The following is a 15,525-nucleotide window of genomic DNA, read 5'->3' as shown; positions in this document are numbered from 1 at the left end:
AATGAGGGCCTGAGCCAGGAGAGTGACAGTGGAAACAGAAAGCCTATTAGCCAACATTTTAAGCTAGAACTTGAAGTTGCTACTGACCCCAATCTTCCCAGGCAAGTAGCAGGCCATGCCAGGTGAAAATAATTTAAAATGTTATGCTATTTCAAATAAAGCTTTCCTGAAACAGAATTAAGAAAAAGTGAGCTCAGCCAAATCCATGTAGAGTTTAGCACCATCACCACCCTTCGGGCCTTGTACTCTCACCAAGGCACTCAGCCAACTGTGGAAAAGAAATATACACAGGAGACTCAAGAAACATCTTATTAATACAGTATTTATTTGTCTTTTCTCTGTCAAACCCTGAGCCAACCACGTTCCCCAGGCTGCCTGGGGAGGTATAGGAAAAGGAACACACAGGGCCAACCAGACGCGGGAGAACTATGGGAGGTGGAGACGGCTCCTTCACATGGCGAAGAGGATGAGAAAGGCTACCATCAGACAAAAGAGCCCCATGGCTTCCGAGAGGGCAAAGCCCAGAATGGCGTAGGAGAAGAGCTGTTGCTTCAGAGAAGGGTTCCTGGTAGAAGGAGAAGAGAAAAGACTGAATTTCTAGTTCACACAAAGAAAAGGATAAATATCTAAGATGGGCTCAGGGAGAATTCCCCTCTTCAAGATTATCTTACATAATAAAGAAGCTTTTAGGGTAACACCATCATGCCCAAATTCTTGCCCTGATTCCCCAAAGGCTCTACAGGAACTGAATGAAGGGGGAGCAGGCAATCTAAAATCCTGTAACATGGCCCAGGTATAATCATGACCTTCACTAATGGTTCACCCATCTCATTACCACAAATTAAGACCTCTTGGCCTAGACACTTAATATCCAGGGCCCAAATAGGATGGAAGAGGCATCCAGAGTGGAAGGGTCTATCTAGAGCAGTGTTTTCAAACTTTAAGCAGAACTCCAATATAGTAAACATCTAAAAGCCAAACTGCAATGGTACAAAAGTAGTGGGGAAATTTTAACGGCTTGGTCTCCCCTTTATTCTCTAAGACAGTCTCTGGGGCATAACCTCAGAATCCTAAGGATTTATGGAACACCGCTCTTCTAGAAGACAAGAGTAAGAGGGACAGATTATGTTCTCTCATTTCAAATAGTCAGAAGATCTGGGGCTTTAAGAAACTACAAATGGGCTGGGTGCGGTGGCTCACCCCTGTAATCCCAGCACTTTGGGAGGCCAAGGCAGGCAGATCACTTGAAGCCAGAAGTTGGAGACCAGCCTGGCCAACATGGTGAAACCCCGTCTCTACTAAAAATACAAAAATTAGGCCAGGCGCGGTGGCTCACGCCTGTAATCCCAGCACTTTGGGAGGCCGAGATGAGTAGATCGCTTGAGGTCAGGAGTTCGAGACCAGCCTGGCCAACCTGGTGAAACCCTGTCTCTACCAAAAATACAAAAATTGCTGGGCGCAGTGGCTCACGCCTGTAATCCCAGCACTTTGGGAGGCCGAAGTGGGCAGATCACGAGGTCAGGAAATGGAGACCATCCTAGCTAATACGGTGAAACCCCGTCTCTACTAAAAATACAAAAAATTAGCCAGGCGTGTTGGCAGGCGCTTGTAGTCCCAGCTACTCAGGAGGCTGAGGCAGGAGAACGGCGTGAACCCAGGAGGCAGAGGATGCAGTGATCCAAGACCGCAGCCACTGTACTCCAGCCTGGGTGACAGAGCAAGACTCTGTCTCAAAAAAAAAAAAAAAGAAAAAAAAAGAAAAAAAAAGAAAAAAATTAGCTGGGGGTAGCGGTGCATACCTGTAATCCCAGCTACTTGGGAGGCTGAGGCAAGAGAATTGCTTGAACCCGAGAGGCAGAGGTTGCAGTGAGCTGAGATTACACAGTTGCACTCCAGCCTGGGTGACAGAGCCAGACTCTGTCTCAAAAAAATAAAATAAAATAAAAAAATAAAAAATTAGCCGGGCGTGGTGGTGGGCACCTGTAATCCCAGCTACTTGGGAGGCTGAGGCAGGAGAATCATTTGAACCCAGGAGGCAGAGATTGCAGTGGGCTGAGATTGTGCCACTGCACTTCAGTCTGGGAGACAGCGAGACTCCGTCTCAAAAAAAAAAAAAAAAGTTACAAATGGTCTATGGGGTTTATGAGTTGAAGTAGTATGGATAAAGGACTCCCAGTGTTGAAGGCCCATATATAATCTGTATTTCCCTTACTCTGATACCTCCAGAAGTCTTGATGGGTAAGGTAAATCGACACCAACATTTAACAGAATAGTGAATAAAGCAGCAGTCAGACTTCTTGTTTAATACAAATTCTTAAAAAGAACTCTATTTCTCAAAAGACATTAAGAGAACTTCCTGGTCTCTAGAGGATTAATTTGGTTTTAACTTTGAGTTATCCAGAGCTGGGAGTACTAAACAGTCCCAGGCGTCAGAAACCAGGGGCTGGCTGCAGTGCCAGTTTTCCCAGGAGTGACAGAGGGAAATTCCCAGAGATGGGAAAAAATAGCAGTAAAGCCACTATGTTCACTGAGTCTCTAGAACAGGGAAGGTAAACTTTTTCTGTAAAGGGCCACATTGTAAATAATTTTAGGTTTTGTGGGCCGCACATAGTCTCTTTTGCTTTAAAACAAAAATGAAGCCTTTTAAAAATGCGAAACTATTTTTTTTTTGAGATGGAGTTTCACTCTTTTGCCCAGGCTGGAGTGCAGTGGCGTGATCTCTACTCACTGCAACCTCCGCCTTCAGGGTTCAAGTGATTTTCCTGCCTCAGCCTCCTGAGTAGCTGGGATTACAGGCATCTGCCACCATGCCTGGCTAATTTCTGTATTTTTAGTAGAGAAGGGGTTTCACCATGTTGGCCAGGCTAGTCTCGAACTCCTGACCTCGTGATCCGCCCGCCTCGGCCTCCCAAAGTGCTGGGATTATAGGCGTAAGGCACCACACCCGGCCATAAAATTATTTTTAGCTCAATCATACAAAACCTGGCTATGGCCCAGATTTGGCCCTTAGGCCTTAGTTTGCCAACACATGCTCTAGACCAAAGCTGTTCATGAAACTTTCTTCAATGACACAATGATACAAACATTCTAATACATACATACATATATATATATATAAATTTTTTTTTTTTGGATAGTCTCACTCTGTTGCCCAGACTGGAATGCAGTGGCACCATCTTGGCTCACTGTAACCTCTGTCTCCTGGGTTCAAGCAATTCTCCTGTCTCATCCTCCCGAGTAGCTGGGACTACAGGCGCCCACCACAACACCTGGCTAATTTTTGTATTTTTAGCAGAGACAGGGTTTCACCATATTGACCAGGCTGGTCTCAAACTCCTGACGTCAGGTGATCCACTCGCCTTGACCTCCCAAAGTGCAGGATTACAGGCATGAACCACCTCGCCCAGCCTATATTTGTTTTTTTCTTTTTTTTTTCCCCCAAAGTCTCACTCTGTCACCTAGGCTGGAGTACAGTGGCATGATCTCGGCTCACAGCTCACTGCAACCTCCACCTCCCGGGTTCAAGCGATTCTTCTGCCTCAGCCTCCTGAATAGCTGGGATTATAGGTGCACGCCCCCCACACCCAGGTAATTTTTGTATTTTTAGTAGAGATGGGGTTTCGCCATGTTGGCCAGGCTGGTCTCGAACTCCTGACCTCAAGTGATTCACCTGCCCTGGCCTCCCAAAGTGCTGGGATTAGTGAGCCACTGTGCCCAGCCAAACATTCTATATTTGCATTGTTGAATATGGTAGCCTCTAGCCACATCTGGCTACTGAGCACTCGAAATATGGTTAGTGTGACTGAAGAACTGAAAACCGAAACTATGTATTTTTAATTAATTAAAACTAAAATTCAGGTCAAGCGTGGGGGCTCATGCCTGTAATCCTGGCAGTTAGGGAGGCCGAGGCAGGTGGATCACTTGAGGTCAGGAGTTTGAGACCAGCCTGGCCAACATGGCGAAACCCCATCTCTACTAAAACCACAAAAATTAGGTGGGCGTCATTGTGTGTGCCTGTAATCCCAGCTACTTGGGAGGCTGAGGCACAAGAATCGCTTGAACCCAGAGGTAGAGGTGACAGTGAGCTGAGATTGCGCCACTGCACTCCAGCCTGGGCAACAGAGCATTACTGTCTCAAAATAAACAAACAAACAAACAACATGTAGCTAGTGGCTACAGTGTGGGATAGTATAGTTCTAGACCCCCAAATATTTTCTGACCTTTGGAAAGCATATCAGATAACCAGTGGAGGGTCCAACTTATCTTACCTGGCATAACCAATGATGAGGCTCCCAAACACAGTTCCAATCCCAGCCCCAGAACCAGCCACCCCAACTGTGGCAGCCCCAGCTCCAATGAACTTGGCTGCTGTGTCGATGTCCCTTGAAATGGCGCTGGTTTGGAAGCTGCGGCTAGAGACAAGTGAGGTAAGGGGACATGAGACTGCCAAGCTGCTGAGGCTCTGTGAAAAAGAGGCAGGTAGAAGGTAAAGTTTTTTGCTTTGGTAACTTTTGTACCATTTAAAACCCTTTAAGCTGCCAAATCCCATTGTTTCTCCCCCAAACAGAAAATTGTTTAACGCCCTAAAATGCTGGCAAGTAGAACCTTTTAACGTAGGATGTAGACTTCAAATGCCTTTAAGATTCAGGTGTGGTCAAGAAGTGTAAGACTGAGGCCCTAGTCTATTCTTGCTGCCCCAAGGAGATCATCTTCCTAGGACTAAATGCTTCCAACTGAAGTCAGTAGACTAGGCCAAGTAATACCAGTTAGCAGCAGTGCACAGGGGCATGTGCTGCCAGTGGCAAAAGCTGGAGCACTACAGCATACAGCGTATTAAGTGTCCTTCATCTCCACCTAAAGCCCATGGCCTTGGCCATTCATGAATTTTAGCCTGTGATGACTGTCCTCAGCATTCTACCTCCTGGTTCTGGCAGGTAACCCTCCCCACCCATCACCCCCAAAACCACAGTCCCAACTCCACTGTAAGGTACCTCATCTGTCAGTATCTCCGGTCGTTTCAGCACCACTGCAGATAGCGGACGGCTCAGCAGCTGTGAGGTGCTCTTGACCTAGCAGGAATGACATACAGGGGCAGGAAGGTCAAGGAAGACTGGAGAGGAGTTTCAGAACTATGCCACGTTGTTACATCATCAGACAAGATTTTCTTTCCTCTCATGGCCTTTCCATCTTCACATGTACGTTAGAATTTTGGATCATTCTTCCTTTTAGCAAAGTCTAAATTAAAGAACCACACCATTTCTCTTGCTTCTCAGACTTTGCTTTAAGGAAAGAAAGTCTACTTCCTTTGGGCCATAAGGGAGCATCCAACCTTGCTATATCCTTTTATAGCTCTTGAGAACACGAAGAAATCTAAGCCTCAGAAGCATTTGCCTCACTCAACAAGGGAAATATATACAGATGCTCCTCAACTTACCATAGGGTTATGTGCCAATAAATCCATCATACTTTGAAAAACCATTTAATACTGCTAACCTACCAAACACCATAGTCTGGCCTTCAATGTGCTCAAAAAGCTTACACTAGCTTACATTAGCTTACAGTTAGGTGAAATCACCTAGCAACACAGTACACCGTAGAGTACTGGTTGTTTACCCCTGTGATTGGGCAGGTGACTGGGAGCTGTGGGTTCTTGCTGAGTATTGCAACAGAGTATTGTACCACACATTGCTAGCTTGGGAAAAGATAAAGATTCCTAATTCGAAGTATGGTTTCTTTCTTTCTTTCGAGACGGAGTCTTGCTGTATCGCCAGGCTGGAATGCAGTGGCGTGATCTCGGCTCGGCTCACTACAACCTCCACCTCTCAGGTTCAAGCAATTCTCCTGCCTCAGCCTCCCAAGTAGCTGGGACTACAGGCGCCCGCAACCACGCCCAGCTAATTTTTGTATTTTTAGTAGAGACAGGTTTTCACCATATTGGCCAGGCTGGTTTTGAATTCCTGACCTCAGGTGATCCACCCACCTCGGCTTCCCAAGGTGCTGGGATTACAGGCATGAGCCACCACGCCCAGCCTGAAGTATGGTTTCTAATGAATGCATATCATTTTTGCATCATCATAAAGTTAAAAAAAAAATCTTAAGTCAAATCATCTAAAGTTGGGGGCCTTCTGTATGGGTAATGGTCAGCCCACAAGAAAGAAGCCAGTAACTTTCCCTGAACACATCCTTTTGGAAAATAGGAACAAAGATTCATGCTCAAAATTCACCTCCTTCTGGTAGCCTTTTCTGACTAACCCCAAGCCAGTGACACCAAAACAGACACGTGGTGATTAATAGCCAGGGCTTTAGGCATCAGATAAAGTGAGATTCAAATCTTAATTCTATTATCAGCAGTGTATTCTCAGGATAAGTCACTTAAACCTTTCTAAGCCTGTATTCTCATTTATGAAATCAAAATATAATCTCTTGGGGTTGATTTGAAGAGTAAATGAGATTATGTATACCAATTAGTAAACTCAGTGAGTGCTAAGGCACATGGTAAATGCTCAATAAATGGTACTCCTTTTTATTTGTGAATGAACCAACCGCCTCCTCTAGCTACTATTTAAAAAATTTCTTCTATACTGTTGTTTCTGAGTCAAATACTTTTCCAATGTGTATTTATGTAAATTTTAGCTTCCTATCCAAATTTAAGTCCCAGAATGAACTCCTTAGCTATGGCTAACTCAGGACAAGATCCTACACACAGTGCATACTCAGTCCAAGTTATGTAATCTACTTATATTTACCACTCTGGATGGCCAGCTTACACGACATATAGTTTCAGGAGTAGGAATAACTTGATCTTGGTCTAGATTCTCATCTCTATTCTTCTCCTAAGATGGCTGGGTAAGAATTAACTGGGCACAGCCAGGCGCGGTGGCTCATGCCTATAATATCAGCAATTTAGGAGGCCGAGGACGGCGGATCACCTGAGGTCAGGAGTTCAAGACCAGCCTGACCAACATGGAGAAACCCTGTCTCTACTCAGATCACAAGGTCAGGAGTTTGAGACCAGCCCGGCCAACATGGTGTAACCCCATCTCTACTAAAAATACAAAAATTAGCTGGGTATGGTGGCAGGTGCCTGTAACCCCAGCTACTTGGGAGTCTGAGGCAGGAGAACTGCTTGAACCCGGGAGGCGGAGGTTGTGGTGGATCGCGCCATTGCAGCCTGGGCAACAAGAGCGAAACTCTGTCTCAAAAAAAAAAAAAAAAAAAAAAAAAAATTAACTGGCCGCCAAGGGATATGGGGCAGGAGAGTATCTAGCAAGCATTCACTCTATCCTGTTAGGCAATCATAGCAGAGGGCCTTCCCTCCCCAAGAATCTTTCTTACTTATTTACTTATTTATTTATTTTTTGAGATAGAGTCTTGCTCTGACGCCCAGGCTGGAGTGCAGTGGTGCGATCTTGGCTCACTGCAACCTCTACCTCCTGGGTTCAAGCTATTCTGTTGCCTCAGCCTCCTGAGTAGCTGGGATTACAGGCGCCCGCCACCATGCCCAACTGGTTTTCGTTTTTTTAGTAGAGATGGGGTTTCGCCATGTTGGCCAGGCTGGTTTCGAACTCCTGGCCTCAAGTGATCTGCCCGCCTGGACCTCCTCTCCCCCAGCCTTGCTGTGAAGAACAAGGTCTGATGGAAAGAGAGAGACAAGATGTCTCTCCTTTAAAAATCTCCCAGAAAAGCAGGTACTCACCAAGGAGGGAGTGGAGACGAACTTGGAGCAGGCGAACATTTTCAGGGGGTGAGGAGCTGTGGCAGGAGAGCTGGAATTACAGAAGCAGTATTGTAAACGCTCCTTATTCACTAAACTATATCCTTATTAGCAGAAAAGGGGCCCTAGAAAGCTTAACTGGCCCAGAAAACAGTGACTGACCTTAAGTCATTGGCAGAAATAGAATTAAAACCCTGAAGTCATGACTTCTTCCAGAAACCCCACACAGCTCCCAAGATTTCCTTATAATGAAGTGACTTCCCCTGGTCTGAACAAGTGAACACTTGGGTTCAGGTAAGACCTGTTACCCATTTCCATAGCCTCATGATATGCAGTTGCCACAGGAATTTTCCCAGAGTGTCTTTTGCCTAAGTTTTCCTTAGTTTTTATTCAAAAGGAACGCTTCTCAAGACTTCATCATCTGGACCTTTAAAAGTTGCCGTTTAGGCTGGGCACGTGGTTCACACCTGTAATCCCAGCACTTTGGGAGGCTGAGGCGGGCGGATCACGAGGTCAGGAGTTCGAGACCAGCCTGACCAACATGGTGAAACCCCACCTCTACTAAAAATACAAAAATTAGCCAGGTGTGGTAGCACGCGCCTGTAATCCCAGCTACTCAGGAGGCTGAGGCAGGAGAATTGCTTGAACCCAGGAGGCGGAGGTTGCAGTGAGCCGAGACCACGCCACTGCACTCCAGCCTGGGTGACAGAGCGAGACCCCATCTCAAAACAAACAAACAAACAAACAAACAAAAAGTTGCCCTTTAGAGTCTTTGTAGTTTTGGGAGATATTTGTTGAAGGCCAAGACACTGGAAGGTCTCCAACAATCTCTTTGCTGATCCCTGGAAGTATCTGATTCCTGAAAATACTTCAATTTCCTGTATTAATAAGATGAGGAAGATCAAGGAGGAACTCTGTTATTAGTCTATCCAAAAGGTATTAGTGGCTGGGCGCAGTGGCTCACGCCTGTAATCCTAGCACTTTAGGAGGCTGAGGCGGGTGGATCACGAGGTCAGGAGTTCGAGACCAGGCTGACCAACATGGAGAAACCCCGTCTCTACTGAAAATACAAAATTAATCGGGCATGGTGGTGCATGCCTGTAATCCCGGCTACTCAGGAGGCTGAGGCAGGAGAATTGCTTGAATCTGGGAGGCAGAGGCTGCGGTGAGCCAAGATTGCGCCATTGTACTCCAGCCTGGGCAACAAGAGGGAAACTCTGTCTCAAAAAAAAAAAAAAAAAAGTATTAAATTGTGTCTCCCCAAGATCTAAAGAAGATCTGACACCCTATAGGTATCTAAGTTGGTAGAAGTGAACTTACCTGAAACAGAAGGTGAGTTAAAAACCTAAAGGCAGGGTTTCTCCAAGTGAAGTGAGAAGCCCATCTGAACCAGAATTATCTGGGTGGTGTACGTATTAAAAAATGCATATTCTTGGGCGCAACTTGGACCTTCCTGGTCAAGATCTCTGGGGGAGCTAGGTTCAGTGGCTCACTCCTGTAATCCCAACACTGAGAAGCTGGGGCAGAAAGATAACTTGAAGCCAGGAGTTTGAGACCAGCCTGGGCAAACATCAAGACCTCATCTCTACAAAACATAAAATTAGCCAGGTGAGGTGGAAGTGCACCTGTAGTCCCAGCTACTCCAGAAGCTGAGGCAGGAGGACTGCTTGAACCCAGGAGCTGGAGGCTTCAGTGAGCTATGATCACGCCACTGTACTCCAGTATGGGCAACAACGTGAAACCCTGTCTATAAACAAACAAAAAAGATCTCTGGGAATAAGGCTCAAGTGCCCTGTATTTCAAACAAGTTTCCCAGATGATTATTAGATATACTTAACGCAAGAGCGTGACCCTAAACCCAGTCTTGAAACTGTGGTAGTGGTAGAGGATAGACTTGAACTTGGATCTTTTAAGTTACATGCTTTCTAATATGTCACAGGCTGAAATACTCAGTGAATGCTTAGGGCTATTAAATGCCACTTCATTAAATGAACTGAACTCAGATTGTCCCAGGTTAAAACACTTCTGAATCCAAGATCTTAATTGCTCTTAATTTATTTTTTGCCCAGGCTATTGTGGAACTCCTGGCATCAAAAGATCTTCCCACCTTGGCCTCCCAGTGTTGGGATTACAGGTGTGAGCCACCACACCCAGCCTTAATTACTTTTAAGTTAATGGATGTCTTCAACTCTTGTCCTATCTAGAACTCTGATTTTTGCCTATATGTAACTCTAACCCAATTTTGCTGCCGTACTATTCAGGTTTTCTTGGGTCAAAATCCAATAGTTCTTTAAGGCTTTTAGAAAAAGAAGGGGTGGTTTTTTTCTAAGGGAATTACACCTTATTATCATCTTTGTAAAATGCAGCTCTTAGGGGGATTAAGTATGTTCATTTACAAATTAACATACATAAAGAGTTTAATGTGGTGCTGGCATATAATAAACCCACAACAAGGGGTGGCAATTAAGTGATCCCACCATTGGCTATCTAACCATGGCAACTCTGCAATTGTTAGCCTACAACTTGGGCAAAGGCACTATCCAGAATCAGGACTCCAAAATCATCACGGGCTTTTTCCTCAGTGTAGATGAGTCACAGGGGTAGTAACTTAACTATTCCTTTCCTTAAACCTTCTTTTCCTTGTAACAGCAGAATCTGGGGAGGTTAATTAATCCTTCACAGGAAAGCTGGCAGGCAGGGTCTCATGCTGGCCCCACTAGCTTGGCCTTACCCCACCTTTCTGGGCCTGCTGCCTCAACAGAAACCCTCATCTCTAGCCCACCATTTGTGACTTTTCCAACTTCACCAGCGTGCCGGGATGCGAGAAAGGTACTGGTAAATAACTAGTGATTCCAAAGCAACCAGCCTCTCTCTTCTGCCTTAGCTATCCCAAGCCACAACCTAACGGGAGGCGATGTTTTGGCTTTTTTTTCCCACTTCTACCATGTTCAAGGTTTACTTTTTAAATTGAGGGGTGCTGACTAGAGGGATTGGTGACTTTAGACGATCCACTATCTCCATTGCTCGGAGCACCTGAGGTCCTGGGGCCTAAAGTCTGGAGATTTCAGAATAAAGAAGGCACAAGTCAGGATGAGAAGAGAAAGCAGAGATAGGAGGGGAGAGCCTGGGGGTTGTCACAATCTGAAAGGGCCAGAGGGCGAGAAAAGCGTGTCTGCAAGGACTAGGTGGAACAGGTGAAAAGCAGCACTCCAGGATCTAACTTTGGCCAGCTCCAAGGTATCCTCCCCCTACGAGACATCCAAGATGGCGCCAGGCCCGCGCGGTTGGAGGTCACCGGCACGCGGAAGAGCCAGCTCTAAGGCTAAGGGATAGCGGGAGCAAGAAAGGGCGAGAGGACCAGGGTGGGAGCACGCAAGGTAAGCGCCTCAAGGCATCCGCGCAAGGTGAGGTGTCCCGCGCGCGTGCGCGGCGCACAGAGGGCTCTAGGTCCCAAGGCCTTACCTGCTCCCACTGCAGAGAAGACAGAGAGGGGCGGAGCAGCGGGAAGAGCGAAAGGAAGGCTCAGCGCATGCGTGACCCGGGCCAACGAGTCGCTCAGCCACGGATAGAGTGATTGCAACATACAGGATCAGCTCAGGCATCACAGCGCCGCCTGCCAGGGCTGTGGCGGTATCCGGCCGGTTGCTCCACCTGGCGTTCGAGAGGAGAAACTACAGGGAGCGCCGACTGTGCAGAAATGAGGCCAACTCCGCGGAGTAAGCCGATCCGTAACGTGGCCTGCGGTTTGGTCTGTACCGCGTTAGGGATCTCGGACTTGCGTCCCCTTTCCGAGCATGCGCAGTCGTCACACTGCCAAAACAAAACTCCTACTCAGAATTCAGTGTTAACATACGGTCGGGATTGGGGTTCAGTGCCTAAAATGCAGCAGGAGGAAGATCTTGGGAGTCCTGCTTTCTGTCGCGCCGGGACTCTGGCATCACTGGATGGCAAACCGGCTCCATGGGCGAATAGTCAGCAAAATGCCGCAGCTGCTTCTGGTGGCTTCGCCCTTTCCCCCACTCCCCGTTTCCTCCTTTCCATTCCGGTGATAAACCATGAGAGAAGCAGCATCAGCGAGCCAGAAGATAGGGTTAAATATGATCCGAATCCCTCTTTCCTGGCTCCTGGGACAGTCTAGGAATAACGGGCACCTGCGACCCGCTGTAAGGTTGCGAGGTCACTCCAGGCTTGCCCGAGCCTCTGCTCAGGTTTCAACTACGCGAGTTGGGATAAGCAGCGCCCTCCCCTCCCGCCCCCATGCTCTCCTGAACGTGGGTTTTCTCTCCCCTTTCGCTCGCCCTTCCCCTGATGGAAGGAGGTGGGGGAGGCTTCCTGGCCCTCATCTTTCCTAGGCCTCCTTGTCTCCCAGACAGGACCTGCCCTGCCCTTTGGAACAGGGCGACAAGGCCTATCCAGTTCCAAACCCCTGCCGTCCCTGCATCGTGCTTGAACGCAGCACGAGAAAGACGGGAAAAGCTCACCAAACCCCATAAAAAATAAAAAATAAAAAGAAAGCCGCGGCTGTAAATAAAGGCAAATCCGCCACCCTCTGAGGGGCCGTTTGTCCTCCCCTCCTTGGCCCCGTCCTTCCCGCCGCCCCCTCCCGGCTCCCGGGCCCCGCGGCGCCCCGGCCCCGAGCTCCTCCATTTAATCGGATTTGGGAGAAGGGGAGGATAAATCACGGCAGCAGCTTTACGGTCCCGGAGGAGAGGCGAGCCGCAGACAGGCACACCCCGGCCGGCGATAAAAACCGCCGCTGAAAGCCCACGGAGCAATTTCCCGGGACCCCGAGCGACGCCATTACAGGAATGTAATTTTGCCCGGATGAGGCCCCGAGTTTAATTATCCTCGCGGAGGAATTTCAATGCGGCCAATCCATCTTGCAGGCGGGCGGCAGAGGGATTTATATGGGCCCGTTATTTCACACCGATCCTCCATCTGCATTTTTATGGCCCTGAGCTCCTGAAAGGGAGGGGAAGGAGTGGGGAGAAATAGGAGAAGCGGGCGAGAAGAGGAGGGTGGTAGACTGCCTGTCTTTCCTAAATTCGCGTTTCCAGCTCCATCAGGATTCTCACAGGTTCCTCTGAAATCCCCAAATCTCCAGTTTTAGTTGTTGATTGCGCCCCGAGCGGGCAGGTACGTGGGAAATGGAACTGGGATCTTTGGGAATCAATCAACAGGTATTTATCAAGTACCAAGTGGTGCCAGGCACTGTGGAGATGCTGTTAGGAGAAAGACAGGCTAGCAAAGACACAAGTTTATCCCCTGAGGTCTCCAGATATCTCCATTCCCACCAAAACGGAATTCTTTTAAGCTGTCAGCTTCACATCCTCAGTGGCAGAGAAAGTCCACAGTTCTTAGGAGCCACCCCCCCCCCCCAAACGGCTGTTGCAGCTGTTGCGACAATTTAGACACTCAGATATGGCTAACAATCCCAGAGGAGGATCAGAGAAGGGGCCTGGGAGGAAGCTAAAGCTGGCTCTTTCCAAAAGTTGTTACAGCCTGCGATGTTTAACACTCCCTTGCCCTCATAGAATAATGGGTTCTGCGTTCAGACAAATCTGGGTTCCCAAATCGCTGTGTGATCTTGAGCTAGCTGTTTAACCCCCTCTAAATCTATTTCCTCCTATGTAAATTGGGAAGAATAATAGTACTTATCACACAGCCAATATTGGGATAATACATATGAAGCTTTTAGCAAGGTACTTGGTACCCAGTAAGAGTTCAGTAATTGCTAGCATCAAAATCATCATCGTCACCACCACCACCACCACCATCACCACCATCATCACTGCTTCTATAGTTAAGGGCATTGCAACTCAATTCTGCACTGCTACCTATATGAACTGTTTATTGCAAGGTCCTTGAGATAGTATCTCCTGAAAGAGACTCAACTACACTTTAAAAACGTTTTCACCTGCATAAGTCATACAAAACAAGTTATTTTACTTGCTGGTGAGTGGAGATCTGAGGGGAGGCTGAGAATCCTGGGACTATTACTACGAGGCTTGAAGCAAGAAATCAAATCCGCAAGGGAGCAGTGAGGCTACAAAAAGGAGGTTTGTAAGGGGAGGGGTGAATTTGAAGACAGCAAAAGATCCAAGAGAAGCTTAGCTGAGGGTCGGAGGATCTTCTTAACTATAGGCTTGGGGAAGGGTCCTTCTTTCACTTCACAAAGGGAAAACCGGGGTCCAGGAAGGAAAGGGTGTGGAGACAGAACTATCTTTTCCAATCAGTCCCTTTCTTTTCCTACCAGACCATATAACAAGGTTGGACTGATTGGCCAGTTTTTTAAATGACTGTGAGTGGCCGATTCTGACTGGTTGGCAGCCTCCCTGCCCAGTGGTGACGAAGAAATGAGATTGATCTTTCCTTTCTTAGGATTGGTTAACAACCCTCAGGGGGGCCACAGACTCATTTTAATTGACTGGATAGGCTAAGAGAGAGGTTCAGCTTCTCTCATATAGAAATTCCAAGTGTCCTTTTCTACAAAGGTCACCAAGGAAGGGTTTTGATTGGTTTATATATGTTTCTTTGGACAAGAAACCATAGCTTAGAGCAGAAAAATCAAGATACTCATGCAGGCATGCCTCAATGAGAAAGAGCCACGAAAGAAACAGGAGTGATTTTAAAAACGAGAGAGAGAGAGAGAGAGACCAGGGCACAGAGAAATGCGAAGAAAAAATATTGCTAGAGAGAAGAGGAAGGGTTTAAATGGTTTGATTTCCATTCCTGATGGCTTAAGATGAGGATACTTTATGATGTGTTTTGCTAGATGCACATGTTGCCAGCAAGTGGCATGGATAGAACAGCTGTCTTCGAGGCAGGAGACTGGAGTCTAGTCCTAGCCCTGCTACTAAATAGTTGAATAACTACGCTAGTTACTTCATCTCTCGAAGCTTTAGTTTCCTCATTTGGAAAAATCAGGGAGAGAAGTAGGTGATCTCTAAGATTTCATCCAGTGTTAACTTTCCAGGATTTTCTTTCTTTCTGCTAAACAGGCACTTTTCTGCAAGTTAAAGTGGAAACTTTGCACTGCCAATACTTTATACATATTGAGCTTCTCTATTTATTGGTGATTGTTAATTTCAAGCTCCTGGGCTGTGATGGGCTGGTGGGAACTGACTGATAGATTTTCTACTTTTCCTTGCTAAATCAATTCCCTAAGACATCAGGACTGTGAGACATCGGTAAACCTCCCTACTTCTAAAGAAAGAAAACAGTAGATGAAGGAAGGGAAAGGATCACTGGTATCCAGGCTTCTGAGGGAGGAATCAGTGGGAGAGATGGTGGCAGAGGGATGACCAAAAACATTTTTGCTGGGGAAGAACTTCACCTTCCTTTGAATTTGTTTATTTTTTAATTTATTTTATTTTTTGGAGACAGGGTCTTGTTCTATTGCCCAGGCTGGGGTGCGGTGACACGATCATGGCTCACTGCAGCCTCGACCTCCTGGGTTCAATTGATCCACCTGCCTCAGCCTCACAAGTAGCTGGAACTACAGGCATGCGCCACCATGCCCGGCTAATTTTTGTATTTCCTGTAAGGATAGGGTTTCACTATGTTGCCCAGGCTGGCCTTGAACTCCTGAGCTCAAGCGATCTGCCTACCTCAGCCTCCCAAAGTGTTGGGATTACAGGTGTGAGCCACCATGCCCAGCCACAACCAATATTTATTGAGCATCTGCTATGTGCAAAGTATTGTGCTACATATTGTGAATGGGTATAAAAAATGAGAAAGCATACTCCATTGTCTTCATAAATTTAAAATCAGTAAGAAAGATGTGTACACATATAACTATAATATGCAGC

General features: G+C 46.9%; 1 protein-coding gene across 5 annotated transcripts; it reads right to left on the bottom strand.

Moving 5' to 3' along the window:
* Positions 1-306: 306 nt before the first annotated feature.
* On the bottom strand, positions 307-12,200 carry ATP5MC2 (ATP synthase membrane subunit c locus 2). Of its 5 annotated transcripts, none has more exons than XM_009425264.4 (6): positions 9,035-11,184; positions 8,813-8,931; positions 7,697-7,766; positions 4,992-5,069; positions 4,269-4,462; positions 307-565 (listed from the first exon to the last, which is right to left on the bottom strand). In XM_009425264.4, exons 3-6 carry the CDS (start codon positions 7,733-7,735, stop codon positions 451-453), a joined length of 426 nt encoding a protein of 141 aa, XP_009423539.1. In that variant the 5' UTR covers positions 7,736-7,766; positions 8,813-8,931; positions 9,035-11,184; the 3' UTR covers positions 307-450. The 5 variants fall into 5 exon arrangements, with proteins under 5 accessions (XP_009423539.1, XP_063641650.1, XP_509102.2 ...); XM_063785580.1 differs by lacking the exon at positions 8,813-8,931 and adding an exon at positions 1,800-1,917; XM_509102.9 differs by lacking the exon at positions 8,813-8,931 and having other exon boundaries at positions 11,177-12,200.
* Positions 12,201-15,525: the final 3,325 nt, after the last annotated feature.

Source organism: Pan troglodytes, chromosome 10 (assembly GCF_028858775.2).
Source record: "Pan troglodytes isolate AG18354 chromosome 10, NHGRI_mPanTro3-v2.0_pri, whole genome shotgun sequence".
Lineage (NCBI taxonomy): Eukaryota > Metazoa > Chordata > Mammalia > Primates > Hominidae > Pan > Pan troglodytes.
The sequence above is the reverse complement of the archived record's forward strand: the minus strand, read 5'-3'. Positions and strand labels throughout refer to the sequence as shown.